At 40.4% G+C, this 19,604-nt stretch overlaps 2 protein-coding genes across 2 annotated transcripts; both read left to right on the forward strand.

The window, feature by feature from the left end:
* The first annotated feature begins 3,079 nt into the window (after positions 1-3,079).
* LOC108700329 (C-reactive protein-like) lies at positions 3,080-8,788 on the forward strand. Its single transcript, XM_018233421.2, has 3 exons — positions 3,080-3,172; positions 6,746-6,804; positions 7,027-8,788. Exons 2-3 carry the CDS (start codon positions 6,750-6,752, stop codon positions 7,740-7,742), a joined length of 771 nt encoding a protein of 256 aa, XP_018088910.1. The 5' UTR covers positions 3,080-3,172; positions 6,746-6,749; the 3' UTR covers positions 7,743-8,788.
* A 2,664-nt stretch (positions 8,789-11,452) lies between these two features.
* On the forward strand, positions 11,453-16,175 carry LOC108700330 (C-reactive protein-like). Its single transcript, XM_018233422.2, has 3 exons — positions 11,453-11,965; positions 13,669-13,727; positions 14,850-16,175. Exons 2-3 carry the CDS (start codon positions 13,673-13,675, stop codon positions 15,485-15,487), a joined length of 693 nt encoding a protein of 230 aa, XP_018088911.1. The 5' UTR covers positions 11,453-11,965; positions 13,669-13,672; the 3' UTR covers positions 15,488-16,175.
* Positions 16,176-19,604: the final 3,429 nt, after the last annotated feature.

Consider the following 19,604-nt stretch of genomic DNA (forward strand, 5'->3'; position numbering starts at 1 on the left):
ATATTTGTCGAGGATGCCCTGACCTGCACCCCAAGTACTTGAAATGACAGTTCCCAGGGTCAAACCCAAAGCTGGTTGTATAAGTTCTATAGTTCCAAAACAGCTAGAGGTCTGCAAATTTGGACACTTAATTTATTTGATATCCCAGCTTAAAAGGAGGCCCTGATCTGAAAGCAATCACATTGTCTTCTACATCATACATGGATGCAATCCAAAATGGCAACTGTACAGACATTGACAACTGTCAGATGAGGCCACGGATGAGCAAGCAGGTATGAGCCTATGTTCTGTATTACATTTGTAAAACTGGTATTTGTGGTGTTCATAGCCCAGAAACATGTTACAGAGAAGAATAATTTATTAATAAAACCAGTACAGCAGGTCCTTTACTAGGCCAATGGTCAGGAACAGACGGTAAACAAGAAGAAACAGGTAAACTAGCAGAAGGTCAGAACTGGCAGCAAACAGGGAGAGTCTGGTAAATAGGCCATGGTCAGAGGCAGGCTGAAGACAGAGAGTGGTCAGAGAAACAGGCGGAGACCCAACAGATTACAGTATAGGGTGAACTGTAGAGGAAGAACAAGGGTACAGAAAACCAGGCAAGAACACAGGCAGGAACTAGGCAAGGGACTCACAGGACTGTAGCAAAATGAGCTAGATCTGGCTGTTAGGCTTGATGATCAAGCAACAAGGGTTGCTGGGGTCAAGCTTATGAAGCCCCTTAATTGCAGATTGAAACCAGATTAATCAGTTAAATGGAGAATAACCCCAGTGGCTCAGAAGGTTAGTGCAGGTGAATCCAGCGTTGATTCCCAGTGCTTCTTGACAGCCACCATCAGGAAAGCAATAGGCCTCAGGGGGATTTACACAAGGACAGAAATTCTATTTAAATTCTATTTAAAGTGTTGGATACCGACTATTAATTCCATATAAATAGGGAGTCCTCTAAATGTAGGGGCCGAGTCACATGTTCTCTTTCTTAATTCAACCTTAAAACTGGCCACTAGTTTGTGCCCACCTAAATAAGTTTTTATTTCTGCATAGTGAAAGGTTTCAGTTTGTGCCCCCCATAATAAGTTTTTATTCTGCATAATGAAAGGTTTCATTTTTTGATATTTAAGTAATGAACACTGAAAAGTTGCTAACATTTTTCTTTCATTGTGTTAAACATCACCATTTCATGAAACCCAGTGATATTTATATAGTAATTGTGTAAGACGTATAACATATACAGCTTCTGCCGCATCCAAGAGAGGAAAGAACATATTAGGTATAATGTGCCCTCTGTTAGGATGATGGAGTCACAGATGGGGTTCCATGACAACAAAAAGACACAAGTCTTGCATTAAAAGAAATAATATGTCCCCTACTGTGATTAATAGAAAATCCATATGCACATGAGCCTTTGGTTGGGGCAGTGATCTCCAACCAATGGCTTATGAGGAACATGTTGATCACCAACCTTTTGGATGTTGCTCACAGTGGCCTCAAAGCAGGAGCTTATTTTTTCAATTCCTGGCTTAGGGCAAGCTTTGGTTGTACAAAACCCGATGCACTGCAAAGTAGAGTCTCCATTTATTAAAAAAGTATATATAAAAACAAGTTTGTAATCACATTTGGTTGAAGATTAGTCACACATAAATATAAGTGTGTAGAGTCCCCTCGTGGCTCTTCTTGTGATCCCTATGCAAACTTGTTTTTATATATACTTTTTTAATAAATGGTGTTACACTATTTTGGGTTTTGTATTTTTCTATGGGGACATGGGAGAGTCCTGCATGTCACCAATAGGAGTGGAAAGTTGAAAGGGGGAGTACACCTCAAGAAAACAACTCGGTCAAGGGGTGTTGTTGTGATATGAAACCTATTGCTCTATTTTTTGGTTTTTGTTTTTTCTCTGTTGCCATAAGTGCTGCTCTACATACAAACTTTGGAGACTTTTTTTATACAGCTGAGAGACTGTGGAAAGATCGGCAAGAGAAAGTTCTTTCCTAAAAGTTTAAAATTTTTGGACATTCAAGTTCAAACCAAAAGGGCAAAGCAGCGTCTGTACCCAGTGTCGGACTGTCCCGGCGGGACACCGGGAAAAAACTAGGGATGCATCGAATCCACTATTTTGGATTCAGCCGAACCCCCAAATCCTTAGCGAAAGATTCGGCCGAACCGAATCCTAATTTGCATATGCAAATTAGGGTTTGGAAGGGGAAAACATTTTTTACTTTCCTGTTTTGTGACAAAAAGTCACGCGATTTCCCTCCCCACCCCTAATTTGCATATTCAAATTTGGAATAGGTTTGTCTGGGCAGAAGGATTTGGCCTAATCCGAATCCTGCTGAAAAAGGCCGAATTTTGACCGAATCCTGGATTTGGTGCATCCCTAGAAAAAACCCGGTGGGACCCGACCCTCGTGGGCCCCCGCCAGGCCAGACCGCCCTCTCCGGACACTCAGTTTTTCCGGAAAAAAAAATTTGGCTGGGAAGTAAGGCAGGGGCTCCCCCTGCTGTTCATAAGTATGATTGTTTCCCTGCTCAGCAGTTAGGGACCGTCTGACAATTCCTATCCACAGCAGTAAATGAAGGGAGAATTTCTCTGCATACAGTCAGGTTTTTTATAAAAACGGTACACATTTTTTAATTAAAGTATATTGGAGATTGGTTTCTTTTTCATTAAAGAAAGTAAAATTGGGATTTTACTTTTTTGCCTTTACATGCCCTTTAACTAATCGGCCTCCCAGTCCATACATACAAAATGCAGTTTAACATCCATATATAATCAGAAGCACCATCAGAAGGCTGATAGGTCTCAAGGGGCTCCATAAAAAATTTACATCTGAGACTTCTTGGGATATCATTTGTCAGTGGGCCACAAACACGAAGGAACCGACTGTGCCCCCATATGGCTGCTCTGCTTAGAGACTCAGCAAGTTGCATTTGACTCAACACGTTAAGCCAACTCCACCCATAAATTTAAGTTTTCTGGGAGATGTAGTCGTTCTATCACTAATTTTCAATTACAAGTGTTGAATACAGACTACAAAACCCACAAATCCCATAATTAGGGAGTATATAAGAAGGAGCTTGGGTTCCCGTAAGCAGTAATCTGGGATCCCGACAAGGCTACAGCCATTCCTTCCCTGCTCATCCTACAGGATCCACACTCACTGATATACCAGGTAAATATAGTTTTCCTGTTCTCTTCTATGTGTTTATTGGGATGATGATTTGGATTGTTGTTGTTGAGAAGTCCATGATACAGTTTTCAGGCAATGCTATTTATTCAACGTTCTTTTTGTTTAGATTAGTGTTTCTTACATCTGTATCACATCTGTAGATGTAGCTGAACAACTCCCGGCCTGTTTTAGTCTTAAACTGTAATTTGGTCATTTAGAGGATGCCGCTATTTATAGTCCTGCAACATTTCTTTATAGCTAACCCTCCCCAAAGTTGAAGAACAATGTTATTTATGCAACTGTGTTCTTTAACCTTAAAATACATGAATTTTACATTCAATATATGGATATGTTTAATGGTTGTAACTAGAGGAACGGCCTGTTTGCGAAATGCCCCCTCAAAAAAGACCAGCAAACTGTTCTCGATTTGTGCGATGTGGCAAAAAATCACATGACCTACAGTTTGACGTACGAAGAAAACAAAGGATCCTTTAACTGTGAATGATCCTGTTTCTCTTGAATAACAGATGGAGGCCAAAAGGTTGGATACGCCTATTCTATACATTAACAAAATCTTATAATTGCTGCACAATATAATATCTGCTCTGTAATTTTATCAACCTTCCCTCTAAGGGGCCCCACTCGTTCAAATAATGATTCTTTTTCCTGCGGATTAATAAATTCAAATGTAATTCTAAGCAACTTTCCATTTCAAATTCTTCTATGATTTCAAATACTTGGAATTTCAAATACATGGAATGGCACAAAAGCAGTCGCTCTATGTCTTTCACCATTCCCCTCTCAGTCTACAGAAATCGTTTTGGGGTTTTTTAATTATTTTTTTTTTTTTTTTTTGAAGACTAAACTTCATTTCCCGCAATGCCTTGCACGCTTCTATGTGTTAAAATACAAGAATATCAGAAGTCACTATTTTGTCTATAAAAACCACTACATTTCTGCCCAGATATGGTCTTTGAATTCATTGTATTCTAATCATGTGTATATATCGATATATATATATATATATATATATATATATATATATATATATATATATATATATATATATATATATATATATAGGTATGGGATCAGTTATTGATAATAAAACAGTACATTACAGGTATAGGATCCCTTATCCGGAAACCCGATATCCAGAATCCAGAGCTCCGAATTACGGAATGGCTGTCTCCCATAGACTCCATTATATCCAAATAATCCAAATTTTTAAAAATGATTTCCTTTTTCTCTGTAATAATAAAACAGTAGCTTGTACTTGATCCCAACTAAGATATAATTAATCCTTATTGGAAGCAAAACCAGCCTATTGGGTTTATTTAATGTTTATATGATTTTCTAGTAGACTTAAGGTATGAAGATCCAAATTATGGAAAGATCCGTTATCCGGAAAACCCCAGAATGCTCGGGACCTGGGGTTTTCCGTTATCCGGAAAACCCCAGGTCCCGAGCATTCTGGATAACAGGTCCCATACCTGTACTTGAAACAAAACCAGCCTCTTGGGTTTGTTTACATTTTAAATGTTTTTAGTAGACTTAAGGCATGGAGATCCAAAAGTATGGAAAGACCCCTTATCCAGAGAACCCCAGGTCCCGAGCATTCCGGATAACAGGTCCCATACCTGTATTTGTCTACAAACATTAAACATTAATCAGGAATGTTGCTCATTCTATAGTTTAAGTTTAGGCAATTTTGGGTGGACAAGACAAATTATATAAAGTTGAATATTTTTAGTACTCCATAAGTATATATTGGTAGAAATGCATTTTAAGAAAAGAAAGTGAGTTAACCAGTGAGGGCAAATAGAAAACAAGACACATTGTTTGCACAAACATGCATCAAGTCAATAGTCCCCATCAAGACAATGCCCTTTAAGTCAGTCATAGCTAATTTACACGCTATAGGTATAGCTAAAGGCAGATTAAAGCTGCCTGCTTTTCTGCTCCTGTAGATGGGTCTCCCCAATCGATAGCAGGCCAAAAATCACCAGATTTCGATCGGGCAAGTTTGATTTTTTGGAGAATGAGGAGCTAGTTGATCCGATCCTCGTCCCATTGGTGCCCATTTCCTTCATTTCCTCAATCTGATTGTTTGGCCCTAGGGCTGAATGGTCGGATTAACCCAATATCACCCTGTTTTTGGCGGGGACTACCTTGCCAAACGAGCAGATATTATCATGTATGGACACTTAAATTTACAAGATACGTATCCACATGGACTTCTTAGACTATGGCCAGATGATAGATTCTCCGCAGGGTTAGAATGTGCTGCCCCGCTGCTCCTCTTCTCTTCTGCAGGTAGGGTGGATTTAGGTGCAAAATTCAAATTAAATCTTCCGCGTCTACCTGCACACAAGTGGAGACAATGCTTTGGGGTACAGTCTGAGCAGGAGCCGAGGAGCAACAGGGGAGCAGATTTTCAGAGCTCCGCATGCTGAAATCCGTAATCGTGGGGCCCTAGCCTTAAGTTGGCCATAGACGCAAAGATCCAATTTGTATGATTTCCGGACTGTGTGTGGAGAGTCCCAATATTTTTCATCCCACTGAGATCGGTCGTTTGGTTGATTGGCCAGGTTAAAAGATTTCTGCCGGCTGCCCATAATTTTTCTGCATGTATTGCCGATCGTACGATTTTCAGTGGGAGACTGTCACCAGCTTTCGTACGATTGCTGTCATGGGCAGAACATCGGCTCATCTGTTCTTTTACTATTTGATCTGAATGGTTATTGGCAGATCGGGAGGATTCGAACGATCGGATCTTTGCATCTATGGCCAGCTTTAACCCTCTTCAAAACCAAGCTATTGGCAGTCCTCAAAGGAACAGGAATAGTGGGAGAGACAATATTTATATATTTTACATATATATATATAGATAGATATACAGTATATATAAATTAAACAAGATTGCTGCTCATCCTATAGTTAAAAGTCAATGGGAACAATCTTCTTGTTCTAATGAACCAACTAGAAAAATCTCATGACAAATGTGAATGACCCAGACAGTTAGTCCGAGTGTGCCAGCTGGGCATTATAATGTTCTTGCCTTGAGAGAGGAACCTTCATGGCTTTAAAGGAGAAGGAAAGCTCCAAGACAGTTTATTGTCAACAGATTAGCCACAATAGTGCAAGCTAGAACGCTATATTTATTCTGCAGAATGCTTTACCATACCGGAGTTACCAGCTCTAGACACTGTCTCTGTTTGTTTAGGATAGAGGCTGCCATATTAGCTTGGTGTGACATCACTTCCTGCCTGAGTCTCTCCCTGCTCACTTACAGCTCTGAGCTCAGATTACAGCAGGGGTGGGAGGAGGGAGGGGGAGAAACAGGAAGTCTGATACAGAAGCCCATGAGTACACAATAGAAGGAAAGAAATGTGATGTTTCTTTTGAGAGAGGACTCAGAGCAGCATTACTTTGAGGGTTTACTGGTGTATTTATGTAGACCTTTCTGATAAAGCTAACTTAATTTTAGCCTTTCCTTCTCCTTTAAGACATTGAAATAAACACGTATGATTGAATACAATCATGACTTTCTAAATACATCTTTGTTTTATTTAGGAACATGGAGATGCGAGTCCTTTGGCTTTTGCTCTTTGCTGGATCCATGGCACAAGAAGGTGAATAAAGAGCAACAAATCCAACCAGAATTGAGTACAGAATTGTCTTATACTTGCCTTCATCCATTTAGTCCCCCTTTTACATGTTCTCTTATGTAATGATGTAACTATCATACTTTAGGTCAATTTTAATATGAACTTGCCCTTTAAGAGTAATTGTAGTTTCCTTTTGCTGGTTATTTCACTTTTTGTTATTTTCACTTTTCTTCTCCCCCCCACTAGACATGGATAGAAATGTCTTCCTCTTCCCCGGAAAGACTTCCGCTGATTATGTGATTCTAACACCAGTGGTGATCCAGCCTTTAAATAAACTCACCGTTTGCTTGAGGAGCTACACAGAAGGAGGAAAATTTGCCCTATTGAGTGTGGGCACACCAGAGTCATATATCAACAATATATTTTCTATTGCACAGGATGTAATAGGAGGCTTTACTCCACAATACTATAATTCAAATATTGCTATAAATGGTTTATTAGTATCTATTCGAACAAACACCAATGTTCTTGACTGGACACACAGGTGTGTGACCTGGGACTCTAACACTGGAGTTCTACAACTTTGGGTTAATGGAAAAGTCTCCCCTCGCACAGTCCTGCAGAAAGGCTCTTCTATTGATCTAAAGGACGGTATTTCTCTGGGTCATATACTTGCGAATTCTGGGTTTGGGAGGAATCAAATGTCCAGTAATATAAGAAAAGAGGTGAGTTCTGGCTATTCCTTTCAAGGGGAAATAACTGATGTCCATATGTGGAATGAGGTTTTGTCTCCTGAGACCATAAGGAAGGTTCTGCTAAATAATAGGTATGTAAATGGGAATGTCATTAGCTGGAGGTCTCTGAACTACACACTTAATGGAGATGTCATTGTCCAACCCAAACTCCAGTGTAGATATGGCAGTGAGTCTGGCAGCTCATACAGTCAGTGCTCTATGGAGTAATGGGTCTTATAAAACAGATAGAACAATGGCTTTTCAGATAATGGTTGTTTTAAGGCACGGGTCCCCAAACTTTTTTTTACATATTCAATTTTAAAAATAGTTGGACAGCAACACAAGCCTGAAAAAAAGTTCCATGGGTACCAAATAAACACTGTGACTGGCTATTTGGTAGCCCCTATGTAGACTGGCAGTCTGTAGGAGACTCTGTTTGGCAGTACATATGGGTTTTGCAACCAAAACTTGCCTCCAAGTCAGGAATAGAAAAATAAGGACCTTCTTAGAGGCCACTGGGAGCAACATCCAAGGGGTTGGTGAGCAACATGTTGCTGAAGAGTCACTAGTTGGGGATCATCGTTTCAAGGGGAACATAATAATAATAAGATGATTAATTGTTTTTGTGAAGAGTGGCTTATGTATTCTCAGACAAGCCTGATGTTAGAGAAGATGAGGCTCCTGACCCGTCTGGTGTATGTGTGGGTAGGGACGGCATAAGTCACATGTCCAACCAGCAGCCCCTTGCTGTTTTTAAAATATACCTCCCACATCCCATAATAAACAATTCGATAGCTGAAGACTAGTCAGATGTAGATTCTTAATATATCTAACATCTGCTATACAATTACTTATCTTCTGTACTATTATGTTCTCCTCTCCTTTGAATGTGAGGTCCACATGGCATATTGCTTTCCTTCCCTATCCTTAACCCAGCCCCGATGTCAGGACCTCAGTATTTGAATGAAGGTTTCACCTGCTCTCCATACAGATAGTGCCTTGGGTGAATCAAAGCCAAGACCCCGGCACAAAAAGGGGACAATTCTAACCTCAGTTTAGTGTCACTGCTTGTTGTTGTTGTTATACTGTGCATATACAGAGGGGGTGAGGGCATAAAGGATATTGTATATGTGGCATGAGGCATATTGTACAATGTATACATGCAATTTCTACTGCTGTATCGTATTATCTATTTCATTATTCATTGGGGCAGATTTACTAAAAAGCAAAGTGGCTAACGCTAGTGACTTTTCGCCAGCGTTGCCACCCACACCCACACATCTTCCTCAATCTTCTGTCACTTACCGTATATACTCGAGTATAAGCCGAGTTTTTCAGCCCCCAAAATATGCTGAAAAACTCTACTTCGGCTTATACTCGGGTCAAGCGCAAAAACGGTCGTCGGCGTCTAAGAATAGTCTCCAAGAATATTCGCTGGCGTCCAAGAATGGTCGCCGGCATCCGAAAACGAAACGCCGGCACCTCCAATGGGAGCAGAAACCCTCAATTTTTTGATTGAAACTTACCAGAAGCTGCTGCATTTCTCACCCTCGGCTTATACTCGAGTCAATAAGCTTTCCCAGTTTTTGGAGGTAAAATTAGGTACCTCGGCTTATACTCGGGACGGCTTATACTCGAGTATATACGGTACATCATATCCTGTGTGCTGAAAATGTATTACTATTCAAAAAATGCTAGAGACTTTTTTGAAGAGGGATTGCCTGCAAAAGTCCTAACTGAGACTTTTTTTTGGGTAACCGGTTTTCTCCAGACATTTTATAACATATGGAAAATTCTTTTTATAGTGGGCTCATGTGTAGGGCATTATACAGTATTAACTCTCCTGTCTTTATGAAGGTTCCCTGGACATGTGGAATATAAACCGCTAACTTAAACCATTTTCACCAACATTTCTAATAAAGACGTCTATACAATTTTAAATTTCCTGCCGTATGCAAATTAACCTAGCGTAAGATTTCTAGCGAACGTTTCACTAGGGACAAATGAACTCTAGCGCATGTTTCCTAAAAAATAGGCGTACGGGTGAATTAACGCTAGCAAAAAGTCGTCAGCGTTCAGCGCCCGCAACAAAACTTCTTATTTTAATAAATGAGCGTATTCGTAGCACATTTACGCCTGGCGAAGTGTTGCGATGGGTGAGAAGCTGACGCTGGAGAAAAGTCGCCGGTTAGTAAATCTGCCCCATTATCCTTTGCACCATGTAATCGTATATAGTATCTGCAAAATGACATGATATATGGCCATATTAAAGGAATGGTACCAATATTCTCATTTACTAATTAAATAGCATTAAATGAAAGCTCTGTGAGCAGTGATTTATTTTCCTTGCTACACACAATTTGCTGGAGTCTCTCTCATGAGTAAAGCGTTGGACTAATGTGGGTTCCATTGAAGCTGCTGTTCCTGCTCCACAAGCGAGTCACTTACCTACATTACTGGCTTTATCAGCATCACACAGTAAGTACACGTCTCGCTATCAGTTCCTTTACTGAAACAGGAGCAACAGTCGTCCATAACAAGGGCCATTCAATTCCAACTGCTGTTTGGTTTCTAGGGTTTATATTGACTTGCAGAAAGGGAGCAGACTGGAGGGTGGATAGTAGAAGACTTGAATTAAAAGATAAAATACAACTGTAATTAGAATAGGTCCTTCTATAACATAGTAAATGGTGAACTTATCATTAAAATCTATGCAATCAAATGTCTCTATGTTGCGCTGAGTACAAGGGAATATTTATGCTGACAAAGTTTTAGTGTATCTGTACAGTCTAAAATAAATCTGGGACTATAGAGTATTCCATAAACAGCCTCAGTTCACCACTCCAGCTTTCATGTTAGACCACATCTCTTCCTGACTACATGTTATGGGATCAGAACTCAATAGAAGGCCCATGGGAAGATGTAAGAAAACAATGCGGTGAGTGATACTACGGAACTTTTAATCACAATTTTGCTATCTACTATATGTGGTTTCAATGCAAATTTATGGCACAATTTTTCGCGAATTTTTCAGCGTTTCGTGAATTTTGCGTGAAATTCACCAATTTTTCGGCGAAGTGAAATGGGAGAAATCCGCCCATCACTATTCACTAGTGCATGGTCATGAGTTATGCTAACCTGATATTTAGCGGCCTGTCCAGTAGCCCAGACATTTGTTTTAGAAGGGGGGGGTCATTTATCAACAACATGGCCAGTAACCCATGGCAACCAATCAAATTGCTGCATTCATTGTTCTACTTGCAACTGACTTTAAAGGGATACTGTCATGGGAAAAAAAAAAAATTTCAAAATGAATCGGTTAATAGTGCTGCTCCAGCAGACTTCTGCACTGAAATCCATTTCTCAAAAGAGCAAATAGATTTTTTTATATTCAATTTTGAAATCTGACACAGGGCTAGATATTTTGTCAATTTCCCAGCTGCCCCTGGTCATGTGACTTGTGCCTGCACTTTAGGAGAGAAATGCTTTCTGGCAGGCTGCTGTTTTTAATTCTCAATGTAACTGAATGTGTCTCAGTGGGACATGGGTTTTTACTATTGAGTGTTGTTCTTAGATCTACCAGGCAACTGTTATCTGGTTACCTTCCCATTGTTCTTTTGTTTGGCTGCTGGGGGGGGGAAAGGGGAGGGGGTGATATCACTCTAACTTGCAGTACAGCAGTAAAGAGTGACTGAAGTTTATCAGAGCACAAGTCACATGACCAGGGGCAGCTGGGAAATTGACAATATGTCTAGCCCCATGTCAAATTTCAAAATTGAATATAAAAAAAACTGTTTGCTCTTTTGAGAAATGGATTTCAGTGCCGAATTCTGCTGGAGCAGCACTATTAACTGATTCAATTTGAAAAAAAAAAATTTTTCCCATGACAGTATCCCTTTAAAAAGCTAATCACTGATAGGTTGCTATAGGTAACTGCCCATGGGCAAATTTGGCCAGTTGATAAATGAGCCCTAGTGTGTTTGCTCATTGAGGGTTTCCTAAAAAATGAGCACACCCCACATACAGTTATTTTCTTTTTCCTTGTCCTTTAAGATATTTTCATTGGGCCACAAGAATGATGGGAGCCACTGTGTGCCTTATATTACTGAAGCAGGTTTCAGAGAATGCAGCAAGATTCGACAAGTTGCAGCATTCTTTTCTTTTTCTTCTTAATTTATATTGTAGTCACAGCTTGTTTTTCGGCATAAGACATGGATAAAACCAGCCCCACCCATAGACAAAGGATTTATGGGAAACGTAGTTACTCCATCACTAATGTTCTGTCATAGATGTTGCATGTAGACTACTAATCCCATAAATCCCATAATTAGGGAGCCCGGAGCATATAAGGAGGAGCCTCGCTTCCCATATACAGTCCTCAGAGATTCCGATAAGGGTACAGTCATTCCTTCCTACTCCTCATACAGGATCCATACTCATTGATACACAAGGTAAATCGACCTCAGGGTTTCCTATATTTCTACACAGTCATGGGGAATGAGTCTTAAAAATGTCTTTATGACCCATAGAGGCAGGGCCGGATTAACATAACAGGCACCCCTAGGCCCATTGTCGTTCAGTGCCTCATCCCCTCCCTTTTATTCGCTCAAATTTTCAAATCGGGACCAGAGCAATGGGGATTGGTGCACGGGAAATTTTAAAAATTGTTTCTGAACCAATGTGAGTGTGATTTGGGCAGCATGCAGCCCCCCTAAAATCCTGCCACCCTAAGCCCTGACCTTGGTGGCTTCTCCACAAATCGGGCCTGCATAGAGGAAATGTAAAAAATATGCACAATGTGAAAAATGATTCTTCTATGTGAAGAATACACACATTTTCCCGGGATACAGTATATTTAATGGCTGTAGCTAGAGGAACAACCTGTTTGGGAACTTTGCCTTCATAACTACAAGAAAGTATCCCAACTGTGTAATAGTAGACCTACAGTATGTAAGCAGCGCTTCATTGCCACCTGATGGTACTAACATATGGGCATATTATTAGGGATGCACCGAATCCACTATTTTGGATTCGGCCGAACCCCCAATATCCTTCGCGAAAGATTCGGCCGAATCCCGAACCAAATCCGAATCTTTATTTGCATATGCTAATTAGGGGTGGTAAGGGGAAAACATTTTGTACTTCCTTGTTTTGTAACAAAAAGTTACGTGATTTCCCTCCCTGCCCCCAATTTGCATATGCAAATTAGGATTCGGATTCGGTTCGGCTGGGCAGAAGGATTCGGCCGAATTCGAATCCTACTGAAAAAGGCCTAATACTAGCCGAATCCCGAACCAAATCCTGGATTTGGTGCATCCCTACATATTATATAAATTAAGCATATCTAATGATTGCTACAAAATATGAACGTTTTGTCAATATTCTTCTGGCCTTATCTGTTATCTACTGTGTATCCTGTGCTTGAATGGCTGCCCCCATGGCTACACAGCAGCTTGTTTATATAAACTTTAGTAGTACTTATCTGTTATCTACTGTGTATCCTGTGCTTGAATGGCTGCCCCCATGGCTACACAGTAGCTTGTTTATATAAACTATAGTAGTACTTATCTGTTATCTACTGTGTATCCTGTGCTTGAATGGCTGCCCCCATGGCTACACAGTAGCTTGTTTATATAAACTATAGTAGTACTTATCTGTTGTCTACTGTGTATCCTGTGCTTGAATGGCTGCCCCCATGGCTACACAGCAGATTGTTTATATAAACTATAGTAGTACTTATCTGTTATCTACTGTGTATCCTGTGCTTGAATGGCTGCCCCCATGGCTACACAGCAGCTTGTTTATATAAACTATAGTAGTACTTATCTGTTATCTACTGTGTATCCTGTGCTTGAATGGCTGCCCCCATGGCTACACAGCAGCTTGTTTATATAAACTATAGTAGTTTTTCTGAAGCAAACACACCAGTTTTACCAGTGCAGGGCAACAGCACATTATTTTGTCATTCCTTTAAAAGAACGTTCCCTTATCCGGAAAACCAAAAGTCCAAAGCATTCTAGATAACAGGCCCCATACCTGTATCATAAATAAAAAAAAACAGACGACTGTGATGTGAAAGGCTTCTAGGATAGGCTGGGATATTGCTTATTTGAGGGATATGACCACTTGTTAAATCAAACCTTCTTTTATTTAGGAACATGGAGGTGCGAGTCCTTTGGCTTTTGCTGTGCGCTGTATCTATGGCACAAGAAGGTAACTAAATACTTATATCATTATAAACACAAAGGATGATAATAAGTGCAAGCTTTTCTCCGTGTCTAGAAACCTGCAGCATCCAATCAGCAAGTAGCACTTATTGATCTGGTTGGTGAACTCAAACATCTAACTGGTTTATCTGTGATAAAACTTAACTTGTCATTATTTTATCCACTTGGTGTTTTGTTTTCATTTGTCAATAACATATGGCATTGGGTTGATGTTGGCATCAGCTGTAGTTCCAGTCTAACTTATAGAGCTCACTTTACACCACTAAAATAGCCATAGAATTTCTGGACTATTACTGGGTTCCCTATGGAAGTTGCCACAATATGTGCCTATGGATTTTGTGTTTTTAAAGGAGAACTAACCCCTAAAAATAAATGTGGCTAAAAATGGCATATTTTATACACTGAACTTCTTGCACGAGGCTAAAGTTTGAGCTTGTCAATAGCAGCAATGATCCAGGACTTCAAACTTGTCACAGGGGGTCACCATCTTGGAAAGTGTCTGTGACACTCACATGCTCAGTGGGCTCTGATTGGCTGTTGAGAAGCTAAGCTTAGGGCTCGTCACTAATTATCCAGCAGAAAATGAGCTTCCCCTGTAATATAAGCTGATGCTACAGGTTTGCTGATTATTAAATTCTGATGCTAATTGCACTGGTTTCTGTGCTGCCATGTAGTAATTATCTGTATTAATTACTAATCAGCCTTATATTGTGACATGTCTATTCTATGTGTACTGTATATTGTGAGTGGCTCCCTAAGCTCAGTAAGTGACAGCAGCACAGAGCATGTGCAGTGAATCAGCAGAAAAGAAGATGGGGAGCTACTGGGGCATCTTTGGAGACACAGATCTTTACTGCTAAAGGGCTGTGGTTGCCTTGGGCTGGTACAGAAGCACAAAACATCATGTACAACATTTCTAGCTACTCCTTTAGTTAAACTTTAGTTCTCCTTTAAATGAACATGTGTTAATTAATTTAATTCTGTTATCCGGATGCCATGATTTCACTTTCCCAAGCATCTAGTCAGCTGTTTGACTTTAAGTTTGGCTGTAAATATTCTAACTTTTTTTATTGTTTTCCCTGCAAAATCCTTCTCTCTTCCTTTCTAGACATGGACAAAAATGTTTTTCTCTTCTCCAAATCGTCCCATGCTGATTATGTGGTTTTGAATCCAGAGGTAACAGAGCCTTTACACAAACTCACCATTTGCTTGAGGAGCTACACAGATCTCACCGTTGGCCGAGCTCTTTTTATCGTGGGCAAACCAGAGACACAGAGGCGCAACGTGTTTGTTATGTTCCAGAACCCAACAGACTTTACCCAAACATCACCATACTGTTATTCCAATATCTACATAAATGATACACTGGTATCCATTAAAGCAAAGGCAGATATTCTAGACTGGATGCACAGATGTGTGACCTGGGACTCTAACACTGGAGTTCTACAGCTTTGGGTTAATGGAAAACTCTCCCCTCGTACTGTACTGCAGAAAGGCTCTTCTATTGATCTCCAGGACGGTATTTACCTGGGTCCGGTGCACAGTAATCGTGAGATTCTATGGAATCCTCCAATTCCCTTTGAAGGGGAAATAAGTGATGTCCATATGTGGAATGAGGTTTTGCCTCCTGAGACCATAAGGCGGGTTCTGCTAAATAATAGGTATGTAAACGGTGATGTCATTAGCTGGAGGTCTCTGAATTACACTATTAATGGAGATGTCATTGTCCAACCCAAACTCCAGTGAAATTATGGAAGGTCTCATTCTTCTAGCCATTGTTCATGGAGCTTTGCATATTTGTCTATGAAAACTTGAAAAAGTAGATCTTGTGTGTGGTTTGTGCAATATACACCCTTTTTTTTTTTTGACTGACTGTGAAAGTGGGATGGTAGGACACTGGCCTTGGGGGTCAACAGATCTTGTCCCTGCACTGATTATTGCTGCTGGACTTGACTCCATCATGGCGGCCGGAAAACTACAGGGGCAACAGGAGCAATGGTTTCTTGTGGACCAATAAAGCACTTTGATATTAGTACCAGACAGTTCTCTATTAGGCCACTTAGAAACAAACATCTTGTCATTTCTCTTTATACATTACGATTATATATATAGGCACAAATTACAGGAAGGCCAAGAGTCTATTACAGAAAGGCCAAGAGTCTATTACAGAAAGGCCAAGAGTCTATTACAGGAAGTACAAAAAGGGGGTTGTGGGTAGGGTTGCCACCCGGCCGGTATTTTAAAATACCTGCCAAGGCCGGGGCCGGTATTACAAATTTACCGCCAATGTAGCTGCCGGTAAATATGTAATACGATTAAAAAGAGCCCTCGGCCTGCCCCCAATCCCCTTGAACTTAGCTTTTCTTTGTGGTTCTTTTAGTGTCCGTGGCGCGTCCCCGCCCCCTTTGACGTCACGCCCCGCCCATTTTGCCATCACGGCCCGCCCCTTTGTGTCCCCGCCCCCCACCAGCCGGTAAAGAAATTTTAAAAAGGTGGCAACCCTAGTTGTGGGAGCACTCACATTGCTAAGTAGAAATGTATATACAGTAAGTATAAGGGAAGTGCTACTGACATAACCAAATGGGTCAGTGCACATTCCCTGGGCCCCTGTGTTAGTAATTCAGTAGATATGCAAATGCATGTGTTCACAAAGACAGGGGTTTTTTAGTTACAAAGTTATGCTCATAAAATTGATAAGCCACCATACCACGTCAAGGTAAATCCCATATGGTGGTCCCTAACTTGTTAACCTTCAGTCATAGTATTGAGGATCCTGTGTCTCTCTGCATAATAGCATTAGTTGAAGTAGAAATCTGCTGAAGTCTTCTGTAAAGGTAAAAGTTGCAGTGTTGTATTTGCAGCAACTTCATTTGTCCAGTAGGGTGGGATCTTGCTCCATCACACTCTGATTTTTATATATTAACACTCCTATTAAAAGAACATTTAATAAAAGGCACAGCTTTGTAAAGGCCTCTACACGCAGGGTTAGATCAAAGCTGTTCCAATCCTGAGCAGCCTGCAAAATTTATTGATTTAAATTGAGCTGCTTGCCAAGAGTTTAGCCTTATATATAGGAAAAATCAAGAGGTGTTGGGCACTCTGGTAAACCACAGGTGGGCCAGACAAAGTTAAAAAATTGAAAAACCTTTATTGAATAATCATCTCAAAGCCTTACGCGTTTCGTAATAAAACCTTAGAGAAATGTAAACTTTTAAAACACATTAAAATGTATTCTAAATGCCTAGGCATAAGGGAGAAGGAAAGGTCTTTTAACTTGGGGGTGCCAAAAGTTAGGCACCCCAAGTGATCGCATATACTTAACTGAAACCCGGACTGGTGCTCTTATCAGACGAAAACTGCACCGGCCCAGGGTTAGTCCAGAGAGCACCACAGAGTGATCCTCTTCCAGCTTCTTCTTTTTTCTCGCGGCTGCGCATGTGCAGTAGAAAAAAAAAAGCCAAACTTTAACAAAAAGCGTCTGCCCCGGGAAATTTGAAGAAAGAAGAAGCCATAAGACGATAGCTCCGTGGTGCTCACTGGAACTTACTGGGGTTTCAAGTAAGTACATTTCAAGTACAGTCATTTGGGGGTGCCTAACTTTTGGCACCCCCAAGTTAAAAGGCCTTTCCTTCTCCTATAAGAAAATATATTAACTGTTAATATATTACATTTTTATAACAACAGAGCCACCTTCCAGGCCGTTTTTCATCTATGATCCAGGCGGCAGAACGTATCAAAAGAACAACATATTGCTGTCCTGATGTTGCTTTGTTTTGGAAAGACACGAGAAACGTTTCTGATCTCTTTCCTGTATAGAGCAACACCAGAATAGTTCTCTCTCTTTATTCTCACGTGTTCTGCCGACTCTATCACAGTCAAAAACTGGCCAGACATGGTACAAAATTCATTCAAATTTCTGATATATCTTGGAATAAATAAAAAAAAATGAGAAGAGCACTTTGAGCAATTTTACGTTAATTAGTTTGAAAGATTTACATTTCCTTTACTATTTTATGTTATATGTATGGGAAAACATCTTAGGTCGATGCATAATAATATCTGGCATGCTGTGTTTCCTTGGTTGCTATGGTTGGGCTTATTCTAGGGGACAATTTTATAAAGACAGCATAAAAATCAGTTTTGAATAAAAAAAATCCTGCTGCTGCTTTTTTACAACAAAGCTAGCTGTGTGAAAAACGATATATTTATAAAGCTGGACAGCAGCCTGGGAGCCGCAAGTAAATATTTGTGTCAGAAGCTGAAGCCGTGTAGGTATCGTAAATTTTCTGATAGTCATTTATGCAGTTTTACCAACTATGGAGCTTGCTATGCAAGTTCCTTACACTTAGGCATCTTTTTTTTTACGCTTCTTGTAAACCTCATAAGGGGGTAATTGAAATAGACACAATAAAGTACTTATTTCCAGAAAACAGTGGGAGACTATCAGACCCCGGTGGTCATCGGAGGTGACTATAACCTAGTCCTATCCAAAATTAAGGATCGCTCCTCCCCTCCCCACCAGGCATAGTATGGAATGCAATACAGAAAGTTACGCCAACTAATTCGCAAATTAGACCTCCAAGACACCTGGAGAGTCCACCATCCCAATGAGAAAGCTTACACTTGCACTTTTTACTTGACATCAACTTTACGCCAGGCCGTGACAGGTTCACGTATTTATACTATAGAAAATTTTCCAAAATCCTGATTCCACGTTTAGTCAAACTCTTTAACTCCTTCTTAAACAACAGCCCAATACCTAATAGCATGCTATCCTCCTATATTACGCTCATACATAAAGAGGGAAAGGATCCAACCCAATGCGGGAACTATAGACGATAGCCCTTTTGAACACTGATTTTAAAGTATTTACCAAAATATTGGCCAACAGGCTAAACAGACTCCTTCTTAGTCTTATCGACACAGATAAATTGGGCTTTGTATACGGAAGACAGGCAGGATACAATACCCAGCGAGCAATTGACCTAATTGATGGCATCAATAAGACAAACACTCCAGTGCTTTTATTAAGTTTGGATGCCGAAAAGGCTTTTAAACGCCTGAACTGGGACTATTTGCTCCAGCTCCTCCAGCATCTTGGTATTAATGGCCCCTTCCTTACAGCTATTCGACATTTGTATAGCACACCGGCAACCCTCAAACTCCCGGAGGCATCTACCACACAAATCCCTATACAAAATGGCACTATGCAGGATTGCCCATTATCCCCATTACTGTATGCACTAAGAACCCCTAGCCTACGCAACCACAAAGATATAATGGGACCAAAAATTGGGGGTCACAAATTTGTTGTCTCTTTATTCGCTGACGACATACTTTTAACCTTGACAAACCCAGTCATATCTCTCCCCAACCTTCATGTACTACTCAACTACAAACTTGTAGTGCAAACTACAACAAGCTCTCTGGTTTCAAACCTAATGTGGACAAAACAGAGGCCCTTCCCCTCAATCTTACTTCCAAGGTTAAAGATGCCCTAAGTTCAAGATTCCACTATAAATGGAAGCAACAGGCCTTGAAATATCTGGGGATCAACCTCTCAAAATCCTATAGCACCCTATACCAACACAACTTTCCCCATATCATAGAAAACATTAAAAACTTATTGAGCAAATGGAGTGCCCTCACTATATCTTGGTTGGGGAAAATAACTGTAATAAAGATTGCCATCTTACCTAAGCTTCTCTATCTTTTCATAACCCTTCCCATCACAGTACCCAGAACAGTTTTGAAAGATCTCCAAATTGCTTTTTTCGATTCATATGGGGTAAAATACGACACAGAATTTCTAGAACTGTAATGTTGGCCAGGAAGTCACAGGGGGGTTTGGCAGCCCCCCTCA

This window comes from Xenopus laevis, chromosome 8S (assembly GCF_017654675.1).
Source record: "Xenopus laevis strain J_2021 chromosome 8S, Xenopus_laevis_v10.1, whole genome shotgun sequence".
Classification (NCBI taxonomy): Eukaryota; Metazoa; Chordata; class Amphibia; order Anura; family Pipidae; genus Xenopus; species Xenopus laevis.

Excerpts from the sequence above, each read along its gene's own strand:
- LOC108700329 (XM_018233421.2), top strand. The coding sequence starts at position 6,750 with ATGGAGATGCGAGTCCTTTGGCTTTTGCTCTTTGCTGGATCCATGGCA. Across the intron at positions 6,805-7,026 it reads TGGATCCATGGCACAAGAAG|ACATGGATAGAAATGTCTTC; the intron begins GTGAATAAAGAG and ends CCCCCCCACTAG.
- LOC108700330 (XM_018233422.2), top strand. The coding sequence starts at position 13,673 with ATGGAGGTGCGAGTCCTTTGGCTTTTGCTGTGCGCTGTATCTATGGCA. Across the intron at positions 13,728-14,849 it reads TGTATCTATGGCACAAGAAG|ACATGGACAAAAATGTTTTT; the intron begins GTAACTAAATAC and ends CTTCCTTTCTAG.